Raw genomic sequence first — 22017 nt, 5'->3', positions numbered from 1 at the left:
CCTCGCTACCTTTCCTTTCCTTGCTCTTTCAAAACAAATCGAGGCAGTTTAGTGATGAATCAGATGAGTGATAGACAATTAAATAGGGGAGAGTGCTCCTGTATACTTGCTAACTCCGACTCGTCAACTAGGCTTCAGTCAAATCTATCAAATTTTGCACTCTTTACCCTTGATGAAATTATGGACCTCTTCATCAGCCGACTTTCTATCTTTAAAAAACTTCTTCCCCTCCATGTTCAACCTAGTAACATCAGCAATAAGATCCTCTTTATCTTTGAAGAAATGGCTAGCAGAATTATAAAATGGTTAGACACGAAATTGCCTATTACACATATTGAATAGCATTATGTTACTTTTATGTTGTTCAAATTTTTGAACAGTATCGACTTATTCTTTACGAGTAACACTACTAAAATTAAATTTGAACATAAAACCAACGACGTTTAAGAAGATCGTGAGTAAGGAATCATGACTAACTAGATTTTTTCAAACAATCTATCATTTTTTGTCTGGGCTTATGACGTATCGTTGGTCTCGAAAACAAATCAAGTTCATCTTGTACACCTTTCACCTTTCATCTTCTTGATAACAATTTCCACGTGGCTGATATGGCATTGTCCGAGATCTTTGCAGATGAATAGTTGAATTTGACCATACTGGCTTTCTTCCTTGGTTTTGCAAACAAATCAAGGCAGTCACAGGATGAACGCAGATGAGCGATGCATGAATAGTTGGTATTGCAAAACATGTAGTTGGGTAAACCATTGAATCATATATGCTGCTTCATCTCTGCAATTTCAGTTTTACAAGGTATCTTATTCCTTTGCATCAGTCTGATGGCTAATGCACTTTTGCTGACGACATTACCAAACTTTGTCAAGGTTGCATTTCTATGTCAATGGTTGATTCCATATGACTGTATTTCTAGAAACTAGCTCTTCCATTCAAAGTTTGGATTCAGACGCATGAGATAAACCTACCTAGACCAGAGTAGCTGGATACACCAATGTCCCTCCTTAGGAGCATGCATCGGCGTATCCAATACGCGTATATTAAAAAATATTTATTTATATTTACTTATTTTATTATGAATTTTAATTTTTAATTAATATTAAAAAATTAAATGTGGAAATGAGTTTTTATTTTTTAAGTTTAGATCAATATTGTTTATTTAGTTCTTTATATTTAATTTTTTCTGAAAATATATTTAGATATTTTCCTTTTTAATTTCTATTTAAAGTTTTATTTTGTTTTATTTTAATTTGGATTTAAATGACATTATTGTTAATTTAATTAAAGCTCACGCTTTGTAGTTTTTGGGTATATTGTAGTGTTAAATCAACTTATAATTATTTATCTGGCAATTATGTGTCTAAATTGTTTTTAAAGTAATTACAATCTCCTCTAATAACTTATAAAATTTGGTAAATATATGTGTATGTGTTTTTAATGAATGTCATATCCAGCTGTATCACTATTAGTGGTCTTCAAAAATGGTCCTATTCGTATCTATATCTATAACCTTGTCGGTGCAACTTTGACCTAGTTTGTCTTTATGTTGATCTTGAATCTTCATTTAGGAAATGTTAATGGAGTGCCTGTTTTGGGCTTTGTTATACTTCTGTACATATACTCTCTTAGGAAGTTATTTTGGCCCGTGATGGAAGAACTATAGATAATAGAGTTTGTGAAATGCGAGTTAACAGGGGCAGTGCTATCTTGTTCCTATTTCTACAATGTCATACGAGTCGTAAGTTGTGTTTTCCGTAGTGATAGTAGTGGAGTATTCTTGTTTCGTTGAACTCAAGGCACATAAATGTGTCTCTATCTTTACTTATTTATCTTTGCAATGAAAAATACACAAATGGATACTGTAGTATGGTTACCAAATGGTTATCTAGGTCCCTATATTTTCCTATAACTTGGTGTTAATACATTTATTGTAATGTGGTTTGGTTTTAGAAGGCTTGAGGTGTAGCTACCCACGATAAGAAATGAGAGAAGTTATAACCCAGGTAGTGGTCTTTCTATTACATTCCATAATCTTAATAGTGCAACTATAGCACATCTATTCATTTACATAATTTGCATCTCATATTGCAGAATTTAACATAATAGCCTTCCGCAAGTTTCATGCAGTTTATAAAGAAAATATAATATATAGATTCCATTTTGCTTCCATGTAGATTCCATTTTTTCATGCACTTTATAAACTAAATACAACATACAGATGGCATCGAAAGTTGTAGGATTAAGCTTGTGCTCATCCTCATCATTATCACCCACAAAGGTCAAGATGTACACCTTTCCCTGCTTCTCTAGGCTTCACATCATCGCTAACTCTAAATTATATTTCTTCCCTTCTCTTGCAAACAAATGAAGGCTGACGGAGGATAAATGTAGAAAGATGACTAGTAATAGGAGAACTCTTGTCAAGCTGGTCAATCTCACATGCCCACTAAAACAATTTCTATCATATACAGAAACATGTGTTCACAATATTTTGATTAACAAATGTAGGATAGGCTTGCATCGATACATAATCACAAAGAAACACACAGGATGAAGGATTCACAACTAGCTAAAAAGAACCCTACACCAAACACGTCAAAAACCTAGCAAGGTGAACATAGAACCAACACTTAAACTAAATACATTAAAAAAAACCAAGTTAAACGTTATATGTGGTATGTATATGTGTTGACCATGTTACATGTGGTTGATATAGTAGCAATTTCGATTACCTCTTACCTAAAAGGATATCCTCTTATAGTTTCATTTCATTTGACCTAACCAATTTTTTTTTTTTAAAAATAATTCCATACACTCTGCTTGTGATGGATTTTATATTTTTATTGAAAATGATTAAAGAATAATATAAGTTTTTGTCTCTAACAGTTCTGCAACTAAGAGATCTTTGTGTATTTGAATTTGACCTAAATTTTCCTTCAAAATAATCTGGCCACTATAATTTATAATGATCATTTAATGAGTAGTTGTGAAAATATTTAATTCTTGCTTCTGAATTAATCTGTACTCCCCCATTTTTGAGTATTGATATTCAATTATTTTTCCTCCTTGAGATTATCATTTTTTTGTTTGTTTTTTGATCAATAAATTGCAGCCTCATCAACAACAAAAATGTTTATTAATTTGAACAAAAAAATACAACTTCTTGAAATAGGGGTACAATGGAGGTCACATTTCAAAATGTGTGAGGTGCAAATTTATTTCACAAATATTTGGAGCTAAGCAGAGCATAATGACCCATAGTTTCGATTGTCTAACTAGAAATAAATAAATGATTAAATAACTCTTGTACAACCTTTAGTTTTAATCCGAACAATATATTTTATTAATTCATTTCATCTCTTTATTTATTACTTTTATTAAAATAAAATAAATATTCTAAAAAAATTAAAGGAATAAGATATAATACAAATTATATGATTAGATCTCTTTCTATTTCAAAATAAATAGATAAAGTGAATTCTTGTTGTCATTATTGTTAGTTTGTCTTTATGTTCATCTTGAATCTTGATTTAGGAAATGTTAATGGAGTGCCTATTTTGGGCTTTGTGATACTTTTGTACATATACTCTCTTAGGAACTTATTTTGGCTTGCAATCGAAGAACTATAGAGTTTGTGAAATGTGAGTTGAAAGGGGCAACACTACCTTGCTGCTATTTCTACAATGTCTCTAAAATTGGCCTTCTTACAACGCCATACGAGCCATAAGTTCTGTGTGCCTTAGTGATATGAGCAGAGTATGCTTGTTTCGTTGAACGCAAGGCACACAAATGTGTCTTTACCTTTACTTATATATCTTTGAAATGAAAACTACCAAAATGGATACTGTAGTATGGTTCCCAAATGGTTATCTAGGTCCTTATATTTTCCTATAACCTGGTCCTAATACATTTATTCTAATGTGGTTTTGTTTTGGAATGTATGAGCTGTAGCTACCCACCATAAGAAATGAGAGAATTTACAACCCAAGTAGTGGTATTTCTAGTACATTCCATAATCTTAATAGTGAAATTATAGTGCATCTATTTATTTACATAATTTGTATCTCATATTGCAGAATTTAACATAATAGCCTTCCATTATTTCATGCACTTTATAAAGAAAATATAACATATAGATCCATTTTGCTTCCATGTAGATTCCATTTTTTCATGCACTTTATAAAGCAAATACAACATATATATGGCGTAGAAAGTTGTAGGATTAAGCCTGTGCTCATCCTCGTCATTATCACCCACGAAGGTCAAGATCTACACCTTTCCTTGCTTTTCTAGGCTTCACGTCATCGCTAACTCTAAATTATCTTTCTTCCTTGCCCTTGCAAATAGATCTAGGTAGTCGGAGGATAAATGTAGAATGATGACTACTAACAGGAGAGCTCCTATTGAGCTGGTCAATTTCACATACCCACAAAAGAAGAAACTAGAACAATTTGTATCATATACAGAAACATGTGTTCACCATATTTTGATTAATAAAAGTAGGATAGGCATGTATCGATACATAATCACAAAGAGACACCATGGCTGAAGTATGAAGGATGTGCAATCAGCTAAAAAGAACCCTTTACAAAACACATCAAAAACCGAGCAGGGTGAACATAGAACCAACACCTAAACTAAAAAACTTGCATATAGAAATAAACTGAGTTAAACGTTACATGTGGTATGTATATGTATTGGCCATGCTACACGGAGTTGATATAGTAGCAATTTTGATTACCTCTTACCTAAAAGGACATCCTCTTACAATTTCATTTCATTTGACCTAAACAAAATTTAATTTTATAATATAATTCCATACACTACGCTTGTGATGGATTTTATATTTTTATTGAAAATGATTAAATAATAATATAAGTTTTTGTCTCTACCAGTTCTACAACTCATAGATCTTTGTGTATTCGAATTTGACCTAAATTTTCCTTCAAAATAATCTGGCCACTATAATTTATAATGAGCATATAGTGAGTACTTGTGAAAAATATTTAATTATTGCTTGTGAATTAATTTGTACTCCCCATTTTTGAGTAATGATATTCGATTATTTTTCCTCCTTGATATTATGATTTTGTTTTTGTTTTTTTATCAATAAATTGCAGCCATGATTACAACAAAAATCTATATTAATTTGAACAAAAAATACAACTTCCCAAACTAGGGGTGCAATAAGGTGGTTCCTAACTAGGAAGCATTATAAAAATGCCATATTTCTCAAAACAAAAAGGCTACTCTACCCAATTATAGTAACATTATCTATGATAATATAAAGGCAAGCATAATTGCATGCACAAAAGTAGAGGCACAAAGCTTGCAGAACAACTATCTTGTGAAAAGTAATTAATTCTTTTGCCATAGAACTTTTCTTAGATGAACCAAAATTCATTTGATGCTGAAGAAGTTTCTTCCTCGTCTTTATTTATATCCATCCATAATCTTTTGCATCACCACTCTCAATTTATGCACCAACTTGGTTACCTATCCCTACAAAATAATGTAGCGGTTATGGAAAGCAAGCCAAGGTGGAATCTATAAATGAGGGCGTCTTTTGTAAAATCTAAGATTCCATAATGGGCCTCTTATCATGGCAGATAATAGATGGAGAAAGGGGTTGATTAAGCTTGATTCAAGTCTTCAGAGGTAGAACGAATGGCATAATGCTAGAGCTCGGTCCCAACCCACCAAGAAGATTTACCAGGAGTTATTGAATTCCCTATTAAAAAATGCTTTTCACTTTGGGATATGAGATGGTCCATTGAGAAACATCGTCTTCATCTAAAGGTAATTTTCTCACAGTCAAACAGTTGTAAAAACCCTCTACAACCCATCTTCAATACTATTTCATTAGGAAGCCCTTTGGATAACTCCATTTCAACACAAATCTGAGCATTGGTAGTGTAATAGAAATCAATAGTTTCCTTGGAGGTGCAATGATATTTCCCTAGGCTATTCTTGATGGCTTGAAGATAGTCAAATTCCCAAAATTCAAGTAAAATATATGGTAATCGCACCCAAAGATAAGTTGTGGTAAATATTTTTGTGCATGGATGAAAGACTGGGAACCATGGTTTCATACACAGAAATACGTCTTGGAATATCTAATAACCTTTTTCTAATATCAACTTTCAATCCTTCTCAGAGTCAAATTCCAAAATAAAGAATTCTTAGGAACATGGATAAATCAAAATTTCACTGTCCATGTATTCTTTCCACTGTTCAGCAATACATGAATACATATCACTTAATTTTGGACATACCTTTGTGAATCTACAAATTAGGGCATAATGCTACAAAAATTCTTGTCGTTCCTTAGAGGGGCTCTAATCCTTGCAGATATGAATTAAAATAATAATATCATTGCAGGTCTTGTATTATGTTAAAAATCATGATGAGAACTTGGACTTTTCCCTCATCCCCTTATAATGTTGTTTGGTTTGATGTCTAAAATAATAATTCTATAAACATGTAGATATAATTAAAGACAATAAATAAATAATCTATAATTAATATTAGTTATAATAATATAAAAATATCTAATCTATTAACGTATATAAGATAAATTCAATATTCAATTAAGAAAAATAAAAGTAAATATAACTTATGAACATAAACTTCTTCATGCAATGAATATGTTTGTGATGGCTCCTTCGACCCATGGGCCGATTTCAAAAACTGTCGATGGTGCTTCAAAAGCAAAACCCTCGGTATCCGTCATTCATTTTGTAAACCTTGGTGACAATTCCATTGGTGTGGGAAGCTTTCATGCCTCCTCCCCTCTAGGAGAAGTGGATATCTCTGCTGCGAATAATGTTTCATCCTGCCCTTGTGCCTCTGTTGCTGGTGGTTTGTAGCGACTGCAAATTTCTTGAAAGTTGTTGAATGTCACCGCTAGTATGGTTGTGTCTGATGAGTAGACACGGAATGGCGAGTCTCCGAGAATATGGAAAGGGATACGTTTGTATGGTGGTGGTTTTATTCGTATTGCAAATGCCATTTCTATTAATCTGAAGCAGATACGAAAGAGGAAGTAGATCACAATGTTTATCTTTTGTCTACATAAGGTGTGATATAATGGTTAACGGGTTTTTGGCCCAGCCTCCCTCAACCGCATGCCTAGATCTTTAAACATTGGGAGCCTCTTATTACTGGTAAAGTTAATATTTTCCCATGGCTAAGGGGATCTTTATTGCAAAGTTTGATAATGCTCGAGATAGAAAGAAAATATTATGTGATCATTATTTTAGCTAGGAGGACGAATTTGTGTTGATGATTAAGGCTTGGCACTCTGATTTCAACCCTTCTTTTGAAATATTTAATAAACTTCTGATATTTTGCACTCTACCTTTGCCAACATTTTGACTGAAATGGATGTTTCAAAAGGCCTGCCTTTTGAGATTTTACTCAAATATTCTAAGGGTTCTTGGGTTAAAGTAATATCATGCAATGATCAGTAGATGGTTTATAAAGCATTTTTGGAGGAAAGGACACACTGGTAAAAGAGTTTAGGGTTTATGAAGCGGTACTGAATAGAGCTATAACCAACACTCTTTTTGGCATTGGAGATGCATTTTTTAGTTCACCATTATTCTTTTATCTCATCAGAAGATTGTAGTCAGTGAAACTCTTTTGTGTTGAGAAGTGCACTCTAGGAAGTGTGCCTTCCTGCATGTGCAAGCCCCCGTACTATGTAATATCTTTCATATGGCCAGTGAATTGATATTGTGGGTCACAAATCCCACCGTGGTTTTTCCTCTTTGAGTTTTTCCATGTATAAAATTCAGTTCTCTATGGTGTTCATTCATGTGGCTAGTTTATCTACTTCATGTTATATGTTTCTTCATTTACCAGTTTATATGTGTATGTTCTAATAAGGTAAAATCTTATATTACCGGCAGGACAATGATTCACCCCTCCTTCTCAGTGTTCTTGCATTCTATGTATTCCAACAATAGCCATGTGCATCTCTCATGATTCTTGTTGGTACCTTGTGTGCTTGCATCCTTCTTGTGGATCTGATAGATATCTCCTTGCATGGGGGGTGGACCTAATAGTACCACATGGTTGGGTGGAGTGCTATTTGCACCCATTGGGTTTTTCTGGATCTGCATCATGTTCATGGTGGCTTGTGAAAACATTGAAGACTTTCATGTCGATGCAGATTTATGTATTTACTCCTTTATTGTACTCTTGGAGATCATATCCTTGTGGACACATTGAAATATAAATTGATGATCATATGTATATTCTCATGTCAATTTAGTATGTATCATGATCATTGTAAATGAAGGTTTTTTTTTAATATTTAATGATGAACCTTATGATTTTGTATTTTTCGTAAATGTTATTCCTTGAGTAATTTCGTTGTGGGGCCTTGAGGACTATTGTTAGTTGTTAATTGTGCATATGTTCTTTCCATGTTCTATGTATCTCAATGCATATATGTGTAATTTGTCTTTTCAAAAAAATATTGTTCGCATTTTTATTGGATTATTTGATTAAGTCCTCTCGGCCTAATAGCAGGGGCATTACAAATCTAATATTAGCAACATCTAACCGAGACATTAAAGTCAATTGAATCTTCAACATTACAATATAAAGAACATCTAGAAGATATTCCAATAATTTTAATTTCGTTAATAGGGTGAACATATTTTAAATCAATTTTTAACTCATTATTATAAGGAACATATGTGAATATTTAATGCATAATTTCTTCTTTTGACTTCGAATTAAAAATTAAATAATTTTTATTTTGTAAAATAAATCTAAGAAATTACCCCAACCTCATTTTATCTATTTCTTCTAAATTTTTTTAAAACTTTAACCTATACTAAAATTTACAAGCATAAAATAAAATATACAATTGTGTCTACGTGTAACATCTCCCCACTAAGAAATTGTGCAAGACAATAGTAGCACACAAAAAATGAAATTGTTGTCTAAATGCACTGTAAAAAAGAACTAAATTTTGAAAATAATCATGACTAACTTGTGTGGTGCATTCTTTCCCCAGGTTGACCTTTGGCCTCTCGTCTAAGGAATGTTGGCATTCCGATCCTTGGTGCCCTTTTTGTGGGCAACTAGATTTTTTCATTCACCTCTTTAGGTTTTGTTGTTGAGCTCAAAACTTGTAGAGTTGGATTCATGATTTGTGTTGATGGTTTTGGTCAGTGCCTTTTTCTTGGCATATAGCACTTTTTGGGGATTTGCTTTGCATTCCCTTAAAATTTATGTAGATTTGGCATGATTTAAGGGTGGAAATCCTCCTTACAATATGAAAAGATAGAAATGTTATTTTTTTTCTCACAACACCATTAATATTCATGTGTCACTTTTTACTAAAGCATGTATATGCGATAATGTGATGCTTTAGATTCAAGTGGAAGCCAACAAGGTTGCACCGTGGGCCACATTTGGGAGCTTCGGGAGCATTGGGTAAATGCTCCTTATATAGTTGCTATAGTTGTTTCAAATAATTTTGCCTCCCATGATCGATCTATGCCCTCGCCACCATCAACGTATATGTACCTCTTTGACTCACCGCTCTCAAACCCTACAGTCTCAAGCTCCATCTAAATAGTCTAGTGGTGGCAATTATTTTAATAGGCAATTCTCCACCTCTTCGTTGTGTGGGATTTTCACCCCTAGATGGGGTGCGAGGTTGTGGGTCCAATCACTAATGGTGACAGTGGATGTCCAAATTTTGGTGGTGATAGTGGATGGCCTAGCTCATCCAAATGGCTCCCATGATTGGCTCTGGCTATCTTTCCCTCTTGCTAGGATGAGGACAAGGACAAGGAGGATAATACAATAGTCACTTAACAACTTTTCCTTCTTTCTTTCTACTCTCTCGGATCTGCCCATGTTTTTGTTCCTAGGGGGTTCTTATATGTTTTTTATTCTCTAGGCTTTGCTCGTTTGACTACTATGGTGAGATCTTGTATCCCTCTACTATTTTTTTGTGAATAATGCACTTTTGTCTAATATTAATGGAATTGACCACTATTCATAAAAAAATAGTTTCAAAACATGATTGCAAGCTCTCTCTTTTAATTTCTCCTTCAAAAAAATTAATACTTAACCTATAACAAAATTTGCAAATATAAAATAAAATAGGCAATTGCCCACTACAAAACTGCACAGCACAATAGCAGGAAAACAAAATTGAAACTTTTTTCTAAATGCACTGTAAAGAAATTTTAAGTTAAAAAATAATCACTACCAATAAAATATAAAAACAACACCAAATATTTTGAATACAGAAAATAGTTGTTATTAATATGCAAATATAATAACAACTATGATAAATCTTCTGATATTGTGACCTGGATGAAATAAATTGCAAATACGTATCTCATATGCTTGCCTTCTTTGACAAATCTTATATTAAGAGCATGACCAATCGGTTGAGTGATTTTATAATAGAGCTGTTATATCATATTAAAAAATTGAAAGTAAAATTACTATAGAAAATCAAACCACTTTTCTCTCATGAACAACACCAAACTAGATAAATAGTAATAGAGCTATTATTATTTCGCCCTTATTTAGAGCTTATACAATATTGATTATCCAAATGCTTATTGTTCGCTTATAGAAATCTGGGCAAGATTGAAGGTGGGCATCAGAAGTTATAGGAAGCGAGCATGCGATAGGGAACATGAATATCGAGCTCCTCCACAACGTCAGGAAAGGCAGCCAACCTGAAGCTACGGTAGATCTCCCTGTTCCATCCCCTGACCGCCAGTTTCTCTGCCTCCTTAACCGCCGCCTGCAAAGTCCCCACCGAGTCGTCGAAAGCGGCGTCCACAATCCCTTTCTGAAAGGCCATCTGGGCGTTGAGCTTGGTGCCGCCTAGCACCACATCGCGCAGGGCTGCAGGGTGCAGCTTGCTACGAATCAAGGTTAGCATACTCTTGGGGATGTTGAAGCCATGATCGAGCTCGCACATGTAGAGGTGGGAGGACCCCTGCGTACTCATGAAGCGGTAATCGTGAGCCAGAGCAAGCGTGAAGGCGCTCGCCTCCGCGTGCCCGCAGATGGCTGCCACGGTGGGGATGCTGAGCTTCATGAAGGCTGCGAACATATTCTCTAATTTCTCCATGCCTATGTCAAAACGGTCGTGGGGGCTCTCGCCAACCCATTTCATGTCGAGGCCGCAGGAGAAGTATTTGCCTGCGTTGGTGGTTACCAGGGCTGCTGCGTCTGCCGATTCTTCCACCTCTTTGAGAGCGTCAGAGATGGCATCGAATGTTGTGGGATTAAACCTGTGCTCGCCGTCACCAACGAAGGTCAAGATGTACACATTTCCTCGCTTCTCTAGGCTGCACATCCTCGCTACCTTTCCTTTCCTTGCTCTTTCAAAACAAATCGAGGCAGTTTAGTGATGAATCAGATGAGTGATAGACAATTAAATAGGGGAGAGTGCTCCTGTATACTTGCTAACTCCGACTCGTCAACTAGGCTTCAGTCAAATCTATCAAATTTTGCACTCTTTACCCTTGATGAAATTATGGACCTCTTCATCAGCCGACTTTCTATCTTTAAAAAACTTCTTCCCCTCCATGTTCAACCTAGTAACATCAGCAATAAGATCCTCTTTATCTTTGAAGAAATGGCTAGCAGAATTATAAAATGGTTAGACACGAAATTGCCTATTACACATATTGAATAGCATTATGTTACTTTTATGTTGTTCAAATTTTTGAACAGTATCGACTTATTCTTTACGAGTAACACTACTAAAATTAAATTTGAACATAAAACCAACGACGTTTAAGAAGATCGTGAGTAAGGAATCATGACTAACTAGATTTTTTCAAACAATCTATCATTTTTTGTCTGGGCTTATGACGTATCGTTGGTCTCGAAAACAAATCAAGTTCATCTTGTACACCTTTCACCTTTCATCTTCTTGATAACAATTTCCACGTGGCTGATATGGCATTGTCCGAGATCTTTGCAGATGAATAGTTGAATTTGACCATACTGGCTTTCTTCCTTGGTTTTGCAAACAAATCAAGGCAGTCACAGGATGAACGCAGATGAGCGATGCATGAATAGTTGGTATTGCAAAACATGTAGTTGGGTAAACCATTGAATCATATATGCTGCTTCATCTCTGCAATTTCAGTTTTACAAGGTATCTTATTCCTTTGCATCAGTCTGATGGCTAATGCACTTTTGCTGACGACATTACCAAACTTTGTCAAGGTTGCATTTCTATGTCAATGGTTGATTCCATATGACTGTATTTCTAGAAACTAGCTCTTCCATTCAAAGTTTGGATTCAGACGCATGAGATAAACCTACCTAGACCAGAGTAGCTGGATACACCAATGTCCCTCCTTAGGAGCATGCATCGGCGTATCCAATACGCGTATATTAAAAAATATTTATTTATATTTACTTATTTTATTATGAATTTTAATTTTTAATTAATATTAAAAAATTAAATGTGGAAATGAGTTTTTATTTTTTAAGTTTAGATCAATATTGTTTATTTAGTTCTTTATATTTAATTTTTTCTGAAAATATATTTAGATATTTTCCTTTTTAATTTCTATTTAAAGTTTTATTTTGTTTTATTTTAATTTGGATTTAAATGACATTATTGTTAATTTAATTAAAGCTCACGCTTTGTAGTTTTTGGGTATATTGTAGTGTTAAATCAACTTATAATTATTTATCTGGCAATTATGTGTCTAAATTGTTTTTAAAGTAATTACAATCTCCTCTAATAACTTATAAAATTTTGGTAAATATATGTGTATGTGTTTTTAATGAATGTCATATCCAGCTGTATCACTATTAGTGGTCTTCAAAAATGGTCCTATTCGTATCTGTATCTATAACCTTGTCCGTGCAACTTTGACCTAGTTTGTCTTTATGTTGATCTTGAATCTTCATTTAGGAAATGTTAATGGAGTGCCTGTTTTGGGCTTTGTTATACTTCTGTACATATACTCTCTTAGGAAGTTATTTTGGCCCGTGATGGAAGAACTATAGATAATAGAGTTTGTGAAATGCGAGTTAACAGGGGCAGTGCTATCTTGTTCCTATTTCTACAATGTCATACGAGTCGTAAGTTGTGTTTTCCGTAGTGATAGTAGTGGAGTATTCTTGTTTCGTTGAACTCAAGGCACATAAATGTGTCTTTATCTTTACTTATTTATCTTTGCAATGAAAAATACACAAATGGATACTGTAGTATGGTTACCAAATGGTTATCTAGGTCCCTATATTTTCCTATAACTTGGTGTTAATACATTTATTGTAATGTGGTTTGGTTTTAGAAGGCTTGAGGTGTAGCTACCCACGATAAGAAATGAGAGAAGTTATAACCCAGGTAGTGGTCTTTCTATTACATTCCATAATCTTAATAGTGCAACTATAGCACATCTATTCATTTACATAATTTGCATCTCATATTGCAGAATTTAACATAATAGCCTTCCGCAAGTTTCATGCAGTTTATAAAGAAAATATAATATATAGATTCCATTTTGCTTCCATGTAGATTCCATTTTTTCATGCACTTTATAAACTAAATACAACATACAGATGGCATCGAAAGTTGTAGGATTAAGCTTGTGCTCATCCTCATCATTATCACCCACAAAGGTCAAGATGTACACCTTTCCCTGCTTCTCTAGGCTTCACATCATCGCTAACTCTAAATTATATTTCTTCCCTTCTCTTGCAAACAAATGAAGGCTGACGGAGGATAAATGTAGAAAGATGACTAGTAATAGGAGAACTCTTGTCAAGCTGGTCAATCTCACATGCCCACTAAAACAATTTCTATCATATACAGAAACATGTGTTCACAATATTTTGATTAACAAATGTAGGATAGGCTTGCATCGATACATAATCACAAAGAAACACACAGGATGAAGGATTCACAACTAGCTAAAAAGAACCCTACACCAAACACGTCAAAAACCTAGCAAGGTGAACATAGAACCAACACTTAAACTAAATACATTAAAAAAAACCAAGTTAAACGTTATATGTGGTATGTATATGTGTTGACCATGTTACACATGGTTGATATAGTAGCAATTTCGATTACCTCTTACCTAAAAGGATATCCTCTTACAGTTTCATTTCATTTGACCTAACCAATTTTTTTTTTTTTTAAATAATTCCATACACTCTGCTTGTGATGGATTTTATATTTTTATTGAAAATGATTAAAGAATAATATAAGTTTTTGTCTCTAACAGTTCTGCAACTAAGAGATCTTTGTGTATTTGAATTTGACCTAAATTTTCCTTCAAAATAATCTGGCCACTATAATTTATAATGATCATTTAATGAGTAGTTGTGAAAATATTTAATTCTTGCTTCTGAATTAATCTGTACTCCCCCATTTTTGAGTATTGATATTCAATTATTTTTCCTCCTTGAGATTATCATTTTTTTGTTTGTTTTTTGATCAATAAATTGCAGCCTCATCAACAACAAAAATGTTTATTAATTTGAACAAAAAAATACAACTTCTTGAAATAGGGGTACAATGGAGGTCACATTTCAAAATGTGTGAGGTGCAAATTTATTTCACAAATATTTGGAGCTAAGCAGAGCATAATGACCCATAGTTTCGATTGTCTAACTAGAAATAAATAAATGATTAAATAACTCTTGTACAACCTTTAGTTTTAATCCGAACAATATATTTTATTAATTCATTTCATCTCTTTATTTATTACTTTTATTAAAATAAAATAAATATTCTAAAAAAATTAAAGGAATAAGATATAATACAAATTATATGATTAGATCTCTTTCTATTTCAAAATAAATAGATAAAGTGAATTCTTGTTGTCATTATTGTTAGTTTGTCTTTATGTTCATCTTGAATCTTGATTTAGGAAATGTTAATGGAGTGCCTATTTTGGGCTTTGTGATACTTTTGTACATATACTCTCTTAGGAACTTATTTTGGCTTGCAATCGAAGAACTATAGAGTTTGTGAAATGTGAGTTGAAAGGGGCAACACTACCTTGCTGCTATTTCTACAATGTCTCTAAAATTGGCCTTCTTACAACGCCATACGAGCCATAAGTTCTGTGTGCCTTAGTGATATGAGCAGAGTATGCTTGTTTCGTTGAACGCAAGGCACACAAATGTGTCTTTACCTTTACTTATATATCTTTGAAATGAAAACTACCAAAATGGATACTGTAGTATGGTTCCCAAATGGTTATCTAGGTCCTTATATTTTCCTATAACCTGGTCCTAATACATTTATTCTAATGTGGTTTTGTTTTGGAATGTATGAGCTGTAGCTACCCACCCTAAGAAATGAGAGAATTTACAACCCAAGTAGTGGTATTTCTAGTACATTCCATAATCTTAATAGTGAAATTATAGTGCATCTATTTATTTACATAATTTGTATCTCATATTGCAGAATTTAACATAATAGCCTTCCATTATTTCATGCACTTTATAAAGAAAATATAACATATAGATCCATTTTGCTTCCATGTAGATTCCATTTTTTCATGCACTTTATAAAGCAAATACAACATATATATGGCGTAGAAAGTTGTAGGATTAAGCCTGTGCTCATCCTCGTCATTATCACCCACGAAGGTCAAGATCTACACCTTTCCTTGCTTTTCTAGGCTTCACGTCATCGCTAACTCTAAATTATCTTTCTTCCTTGCCCTTGCAAATAGATCTAGGTAGTCGGAGGATAAATGTAGAATGATGACTACTAACAGGAGAGCTCCTATTGAGCTGGTCAATTTCACATACCCACAAAAGAAGAAACTAAAACAATTTGTATCATATACAGAAACATGTGTTCACCATATTTTGATTAATAAAAGTACGATAGGCATGTATCGATACATAATCACAAAGAGACACCATGGCTGAAGTATGAAGGATGTGCAATCAGCTAAAAAGAACCCTTTACAAAACACATCAAAAACCGAGCAGGGTGAACATAGAACCAACACCTAAACTAAAAAACTTGCATATAGAAATAAACTGAGTTAAACGTTACATGTGGTATGTATATGTATTGGCCATGCTACACGGAGTTGATATAGTAGCAATTTTGATTACCTCTTACCTAAAAGGACATCCTCTTACAATTTCATTTCATTTGACCTAAACAAAATTTAATTTTATAATATAATTCCATACACTACGCTTGTGATGGATTTTATATTTTTATTGAAAATGATTAAATAATAATATAAGTTTTTGTCTCTACCAGTTCTACAACTCATAGATCTTTGTGTATTCGAATTTGACCTAAATTTTCCTTCAAAATAATCTGGCCACTATAATTTATAATGAGCATATAGTGAGTACTTGTGAAAAATATTTAATTATTGCTTGTGAATTAATTTGTACTCCCCATTTTTGAGTAATGATATTCGATTATTTTTCCTCCTTGATATTATGATTTTGTTTTTGTTTTTTTATCAATAAATTGCAGCCATGATTACAACAAAAATCTATATTAATTTGAACAAAAAATACAACTTCCCAAACTAGGGGTGCAATAAGGTGGTTCCTAACTAGGAAGCATTATAAAAATGCCATATTTCTCAAAACAAAAAGGCTACTCTACCCAATTATAGTAACATTATCTATGATAATATAAAGGCAAGCATAATTGCATGCACAAAAGTAGAGGCACAAAGCTTGCAGAACAACTATCTTGTGAAAAGTAATTAATTCTTTTGCCATAGAACTTTTCTTAGATGAACCAAAATTCATTTGATGCTGAAGAAGTTTCTTCCTCGTCTTTATTTATATCCATCCATAATCTTTTGCATCACCACTCTCAATTTATGCACCAACTTGGTTACCTATCCCTACAAAATAATGTAGCGGTTATGGAAAGCAAGCCAAGGTGGAATCTATAAATGAGGGCGTCTTTTGTAAAATCTAAGATTCCATAATGGGCCTCTTATCATGGCAGATAATAGATGGAGAAAGGGGTTGATTAAGCTTGATTCAAGTCTTCAGAGGTAGAACGAATGGCATAATGCTAGAGCTCGGTCCCAACCCACCAAGAAGATTTACCAGGAGTTATTGAATTCCCTATTAAAAAATGCTTTTCACTTTGGGATATGAGATGGTCCATTGAGAAACATCGTCTTCATCTAAAGGTAATTTTCTCACAGTCAAACAGTTGTAAAAACCCTCTACAACCCATCTTCAATACTATTTCATTAGGAAGCCCTTTGGATAACTCCATTTCAACACAAATCTGAGCATTGGTAGTGTAATAGAAATCAATAGTTTCCTTGGAGGTGCAATGATATTTCCCTAGGCTATTCTTGATGGCTTGAAGATAGTCAAATTCCCAAAATTCAAGTAAAATATATGGTAATCGCACCCAAAGATAAGTTGTGGTAAATATTTTTGTGCATGGATGAAAGACTGGGAACCATGGTTTCATACACAGAAATACGTCTTGGAATATCTAATAACCTTTTTCTAATATCAACTTTCAATCCTTCTCAGAGTCAAATTCCAAAATAAAGAATTCTTAGGAACATGGATAAATCAAAATTTCACTGTCCATGTATTCTTTCCACTGTTCAGCAATACATGAATACATATCACTTAATTTTGGACATACCTTTGTGAATCTACAAATTAGGGCATAATGCTACAAAAATTCTTGTCGTTCCTTAGAGGGGCTCTAATCCTTGCAGATATGAATTAAAATAATAATATCATTGCAGGTCTTGTATTATGTTAAAAATCATGATGAGAACTTGGACTTTTCCCTCATCCCCTTATAATGTTGTTTGGTTTGATGTCTAAAATAATAATTCTATAAACATGTAGATATAATTAAAGACAATAAATAAATAATCTATAATTAATATTAGTTATAATAATATAAAAATATCTAATCTATTAACGTATATAAGATAAATTCAATATTCAATTAAGAAAAATAAAAGTAAATATAACTTATGAACATAAACTTCTTCATGCAATGAATATGTTTGTGATGGCTCCTTCGACCCATGGGCCGATTTCAAAAACTGTCGATGGTGCTTCAAAAGCAAAACCCTCGGTATCCGTCATTCATTTTGTAAACCTTGGTGACAATTCCATTGGTGTGGGAAGCTTTCATGCCTCCTCCCCTCTAGGAGAAGTGGATATCTCTGCTGCGAATAATGTTTCATCCTGCCCTTGTGCCTCTGTTGCTGGTGGTTTGTAGCGACTGCAAATTTCTTGAAAGTTGTTGAATGTCACCGCTAGTATGGTTGTGTCTGATGAGTAGACACGGAATGGCGAGTCTCCGAGAATATGGAAAGGGATACGTTTGTATGGTGGTGGTTTTATTCGTATTGCAAATGCCATTTCTATTAATCTGAAGCAGATACGAAAGAGGAAGTAGATCACAATGTTTATCTTTTGTCTACATAAGGTGTGATATAATGGTTAACGGGTTTTTGGCCCAGCCTCCCTCAACCGCATGCCTAGATCTTTAAACATTGGGAGCCTCTTATTACTGGTAAAGTTAATATTTTCCCATGGCTAAGGGGATCTTTATTGCAAAGTTTGATAATGCTCGAGATAGAAAGAAAATATTATGTGATCATTATTTTAGCTAGGAGGACGAATTTGTGTTGATGATTAAGGCTTGGCACTCTGATTTCAACCCTTCTTTTGAAATATTTAATAAACTTCTGATATTTTGCACTCTACCTTTGCCAACATTTTGACTGAAATGGATGTTTCAAAAGGCCTGCCTTTTGAGATTTTACTCAAATATTCTAAGGGTTCTTGGGTTAAAGTAATATCATGCAATGATCAGTAGATGGTTTATAAAGCATTTTTGGAGGAAAGGACACACTGGTAAAAGAGTTTAGGGTTTATGAAGCGGTACTGAATAGAGCTATAACCAACACTCTTTTTGGCATTGGAGATGCATTTTTTAGTTCACCATTATTCTTTTATCTCATCAGAAGATTGTAGTCAGTGAAACTCTTTTGTGTTGAGAAGTGCACTCTAGGAAGTGTGCCTTCCTGCATGTGCAAGCCCCCGTACTATGTAATATCTTTCATATGGCTAGTGAATTGATATTGTGGGTCACAAATCCCACCGTGGATTTTCCTCTTTGAGTTTTTCCATGTATAAAATTCAGTTTTCTATGGTGTTCATTCATGTGGCTAGTTTATCTACTTCATGTTATATGTTTCTTCATTTACCAGTTTATATGTGTATGTTCTAATAAGGTAAAATCTTATATTACCGGCAGGACAATGATTCACCCCTCCTTCTCAGTGTTCTTGCATTCTATGTATTCCAACAATAGCCATGTGCATCTCTCATGATTCTTGTTGGTACCTTGTGTGCTTGCATCCTTCTTGTGGATCTGATCGATATCTCCTTGCATGGGGGGTGGACCTAATAGTACCACATGGTTGGGTGGAGTGCTATTTGCACCCATTGGGTTTTTCTGGATCTGCATCATGTTCATGGTGGCTTGTGAAAACATTGAAGACTTTCATGTCGATGCAGATTTATGTATTTACTCCTTTATTGTACTCTTGGAGATCATATCCTTGTGGACACATTGAAATATAAATTGATGATCATATGTATATTCTCATGTCAATTTAGTATGTATCATGATCATTGTAAATGAAGGTTTTTTTTTAATATTTAATGGTGAACCTTATGATTTTGTATTTTTCATAAATGTTATTCCTTGAGTAATTTCGTTGGGGGGCCTTGAGGACTATTGTTAGTTGTTAATTGTGCATATGTTCTTTCCATGTTCTATGTATCTCAATGCATATATGTGTAATTTGTCTTTTCAAAAAAATATTGTTCGCATTTTTATTGGATTATTTGATTAAGTCCTCTCGGCCTAATAGCAGGGGCATTACAAATCTAATATTAGCAACATCTAACCGAGACATTAAAGTCAATTGAATCTTCAACATTACAATATAAAGAACATCTAGAAGATATTCCAATAATTTTAATTTCGTTAATAGGGTGAACATATTTTAAATCAATTTTTAACTCATTATTATAAGGAACATATGTGAATATTTAATGCATAATTTCTTCTTTTGACTTCGAATTAAAAATTAAATAATTTTTATTTTGTAAAATAAATCTAAGAAATTACCCCAACCTCATTTTATCTATTTCTTCTAAATTTTTTTAAAACTTTAACCTATACTAAAATTTACAAGCATAAAATAAAATATACAATTGTGTCTACGTGTAACATCTCCCCACTAAGAAATTGTGCAAGACAATAGTAGCACACAAAAAATGAAATTGTTGTCTAAATGCACTGTAAAAAAGAACTAAATTTTGAAAATAATCATGACTAACTTGTGTGGTGCATTCTTTCCCCAGGTTGACCTTTGGCCTCTCGTCTAAGGAATGTTGGCATTCCGATCCTTGGTGCCCTTTTTGTGGGCAACTAGATTTTTTCATTCACCTCTTTAGGTTTTGTTGTTGAGCTCAAAACTTGTAGAGTTGGATTCATGATTTGTGTTGATGGTTTTGGTCAGTGCCTTTTTCTTGGCATATAGCCCTTTTTGGGGATTTGCTTTGCATTCCCTTAAAATTTATGTAGATTTGGCATGATTTAAGGGTGGAAATCCTCCTTACAATATGAAAAGATAGAAATGTTATTTTTTTTCTCACAACACCATTAATATTCATGTGTCACTTTTTACTAAAGCATGTATATGCGATAATGTGATGCTTTAGATTCAAGTGGAAGCCAACAAGGTTGCACCGTGGGCCACATTTGGGAGCTTCGGGAGCATTGGGTAAATGCTCCTTATATAGTTGCTATAGTTGTTTCAAATAATTTTGCCTCCCATGATCGATCTATGCCCTCGCCACCATCAACGTATATGTACCTCTTTGACTCACCGCTCTCAAACCCTACAGTCTCAAGCTCCATCTAAATAGTCTAGTGGTGGCAATTATTTTAATAGGCAATTCTCCACCTCTTCGTTGTGTGGGATTTTCACCCCTAGATGGGGTGCGAGGTTGTGGGTCCAATCACTAATGGTGACAGTGGATGTCCAAATTTTGGTGGTGATAGTGGATGGCCTAGCTCATCCAAATGGCTCCCATGATTGGCTCTGGCTATCTTTCCCTCTTGCTAGGATGAGGACAAGGACAAGGAGGATAATACAATAGTCACTTAACAACTTTTCCTTCTTTCTTTCTACTCTCTCGGATCTGCCCATGTTTTTGTTCCTAGGGGGTTCTTATATGTTTTTTATTCTCTAGGCTTTGCTCGTTTGACTACTATGGTGAGATCTTGTATCCCTCTACTATTTTTTTGTGAATAATGCACTTTTGTCTAATATTAATGGAATTGACCACTATTCATAAAAAAATAGTTTCAAAACATGATTGCAAGCTCTCTCTTTTAATTTCTCCTTCAAAAAAATTAATACTTAACCTATAACAAAATTTGCAAATATAAAATAAAATAGGCAATTGCCCACTACAAAACTGCACAGCACAATAGCAGGAAAACAAAATTGAAACTTTTTTCTAAATGCACTGTAAAGAAATTTTAAGTTAAAAAATAATCACTACCAATAAAATATAAGAACAACACCAAATATTTTGAATACAGAAAATAGTTGTTATTAATATGCAAATATAATAACAACTATGATAAATCTTCTGATATTGTGACCTGGATGAAATAAATTGCAAATACGTATCTCATATGCTTGCCTTCTTTGACAAATCTTATATTAAGAGCATGACCAATCGGTTGAGTGATTTTATAATAGAGCTGTTATATCATATTAAAAAATTGAAAGTAAAATTACTATAGAAAATCAAACCACTTTTCTCTCATGAACAACACCAAACTAGATAAATAGTAATAGAGCTATTATTATTTCGCCCTTATTTAGAGCTTATACAATATTGATTATCCAAATGCTTATTGTTCGCTTATAGAAATCTGGGCAAGATTGAAGGTGGGCA

At 33.6% G+C, this 22017-nt stretch overlaps 1 protein-coding gene across 1 annotated transcript; it reads right to left on the bottom strand.

Moving 5' to 3' along the window:
- Positions 1-10654: 10654 nt before the first annotated feature.
- LOC131859281 (enoyl-CoA delta isomerase 2, peroxisomal-like) lies at positions 10655-11362 on the bottom strand. The gene has a single exon (XM_059212872.1). The coding sequence runs from the start codon at positions 11360-11362 to the stop codon at positions 10655-10657; it is 708 nt and encodes a 235-aa protein (XP_059068855.1).
- Between the last annotated feature and the right edge of the window lie 10655 nt (positions 11363-22017).

The sequence above is a fragment of the Cryptomeria japonica genome, chromosome 10 (assembly GCF_030272615.1).
Source record: "Cryptomeria japonica chromosome 10, Sugi_1.0, whole genome shotgun sequence".
Classification (NCBI taxonomy): domain Eukaryota; kingdom Viridiplantae; phylum Streptophyta; class Pinopsida; order Cupressales; family Cupressaceae; genus Cryptomeria; species Cryptomeria japonica.
The sequence above is the reverse complement of the archived record's forward strand: the minus strand, read 5'-3'. Positions and strand labels throughout refer to the sequence as shown.

Coding starts and splice junctions, on each gene's coding strand:
- LOC131859281 (XM_059212872.1), bottom strand. CDS start 11,362: ATGTGCAGCCTAGAGAAGCGAGGAAATGTGTACATCTTGACCTTCGTT.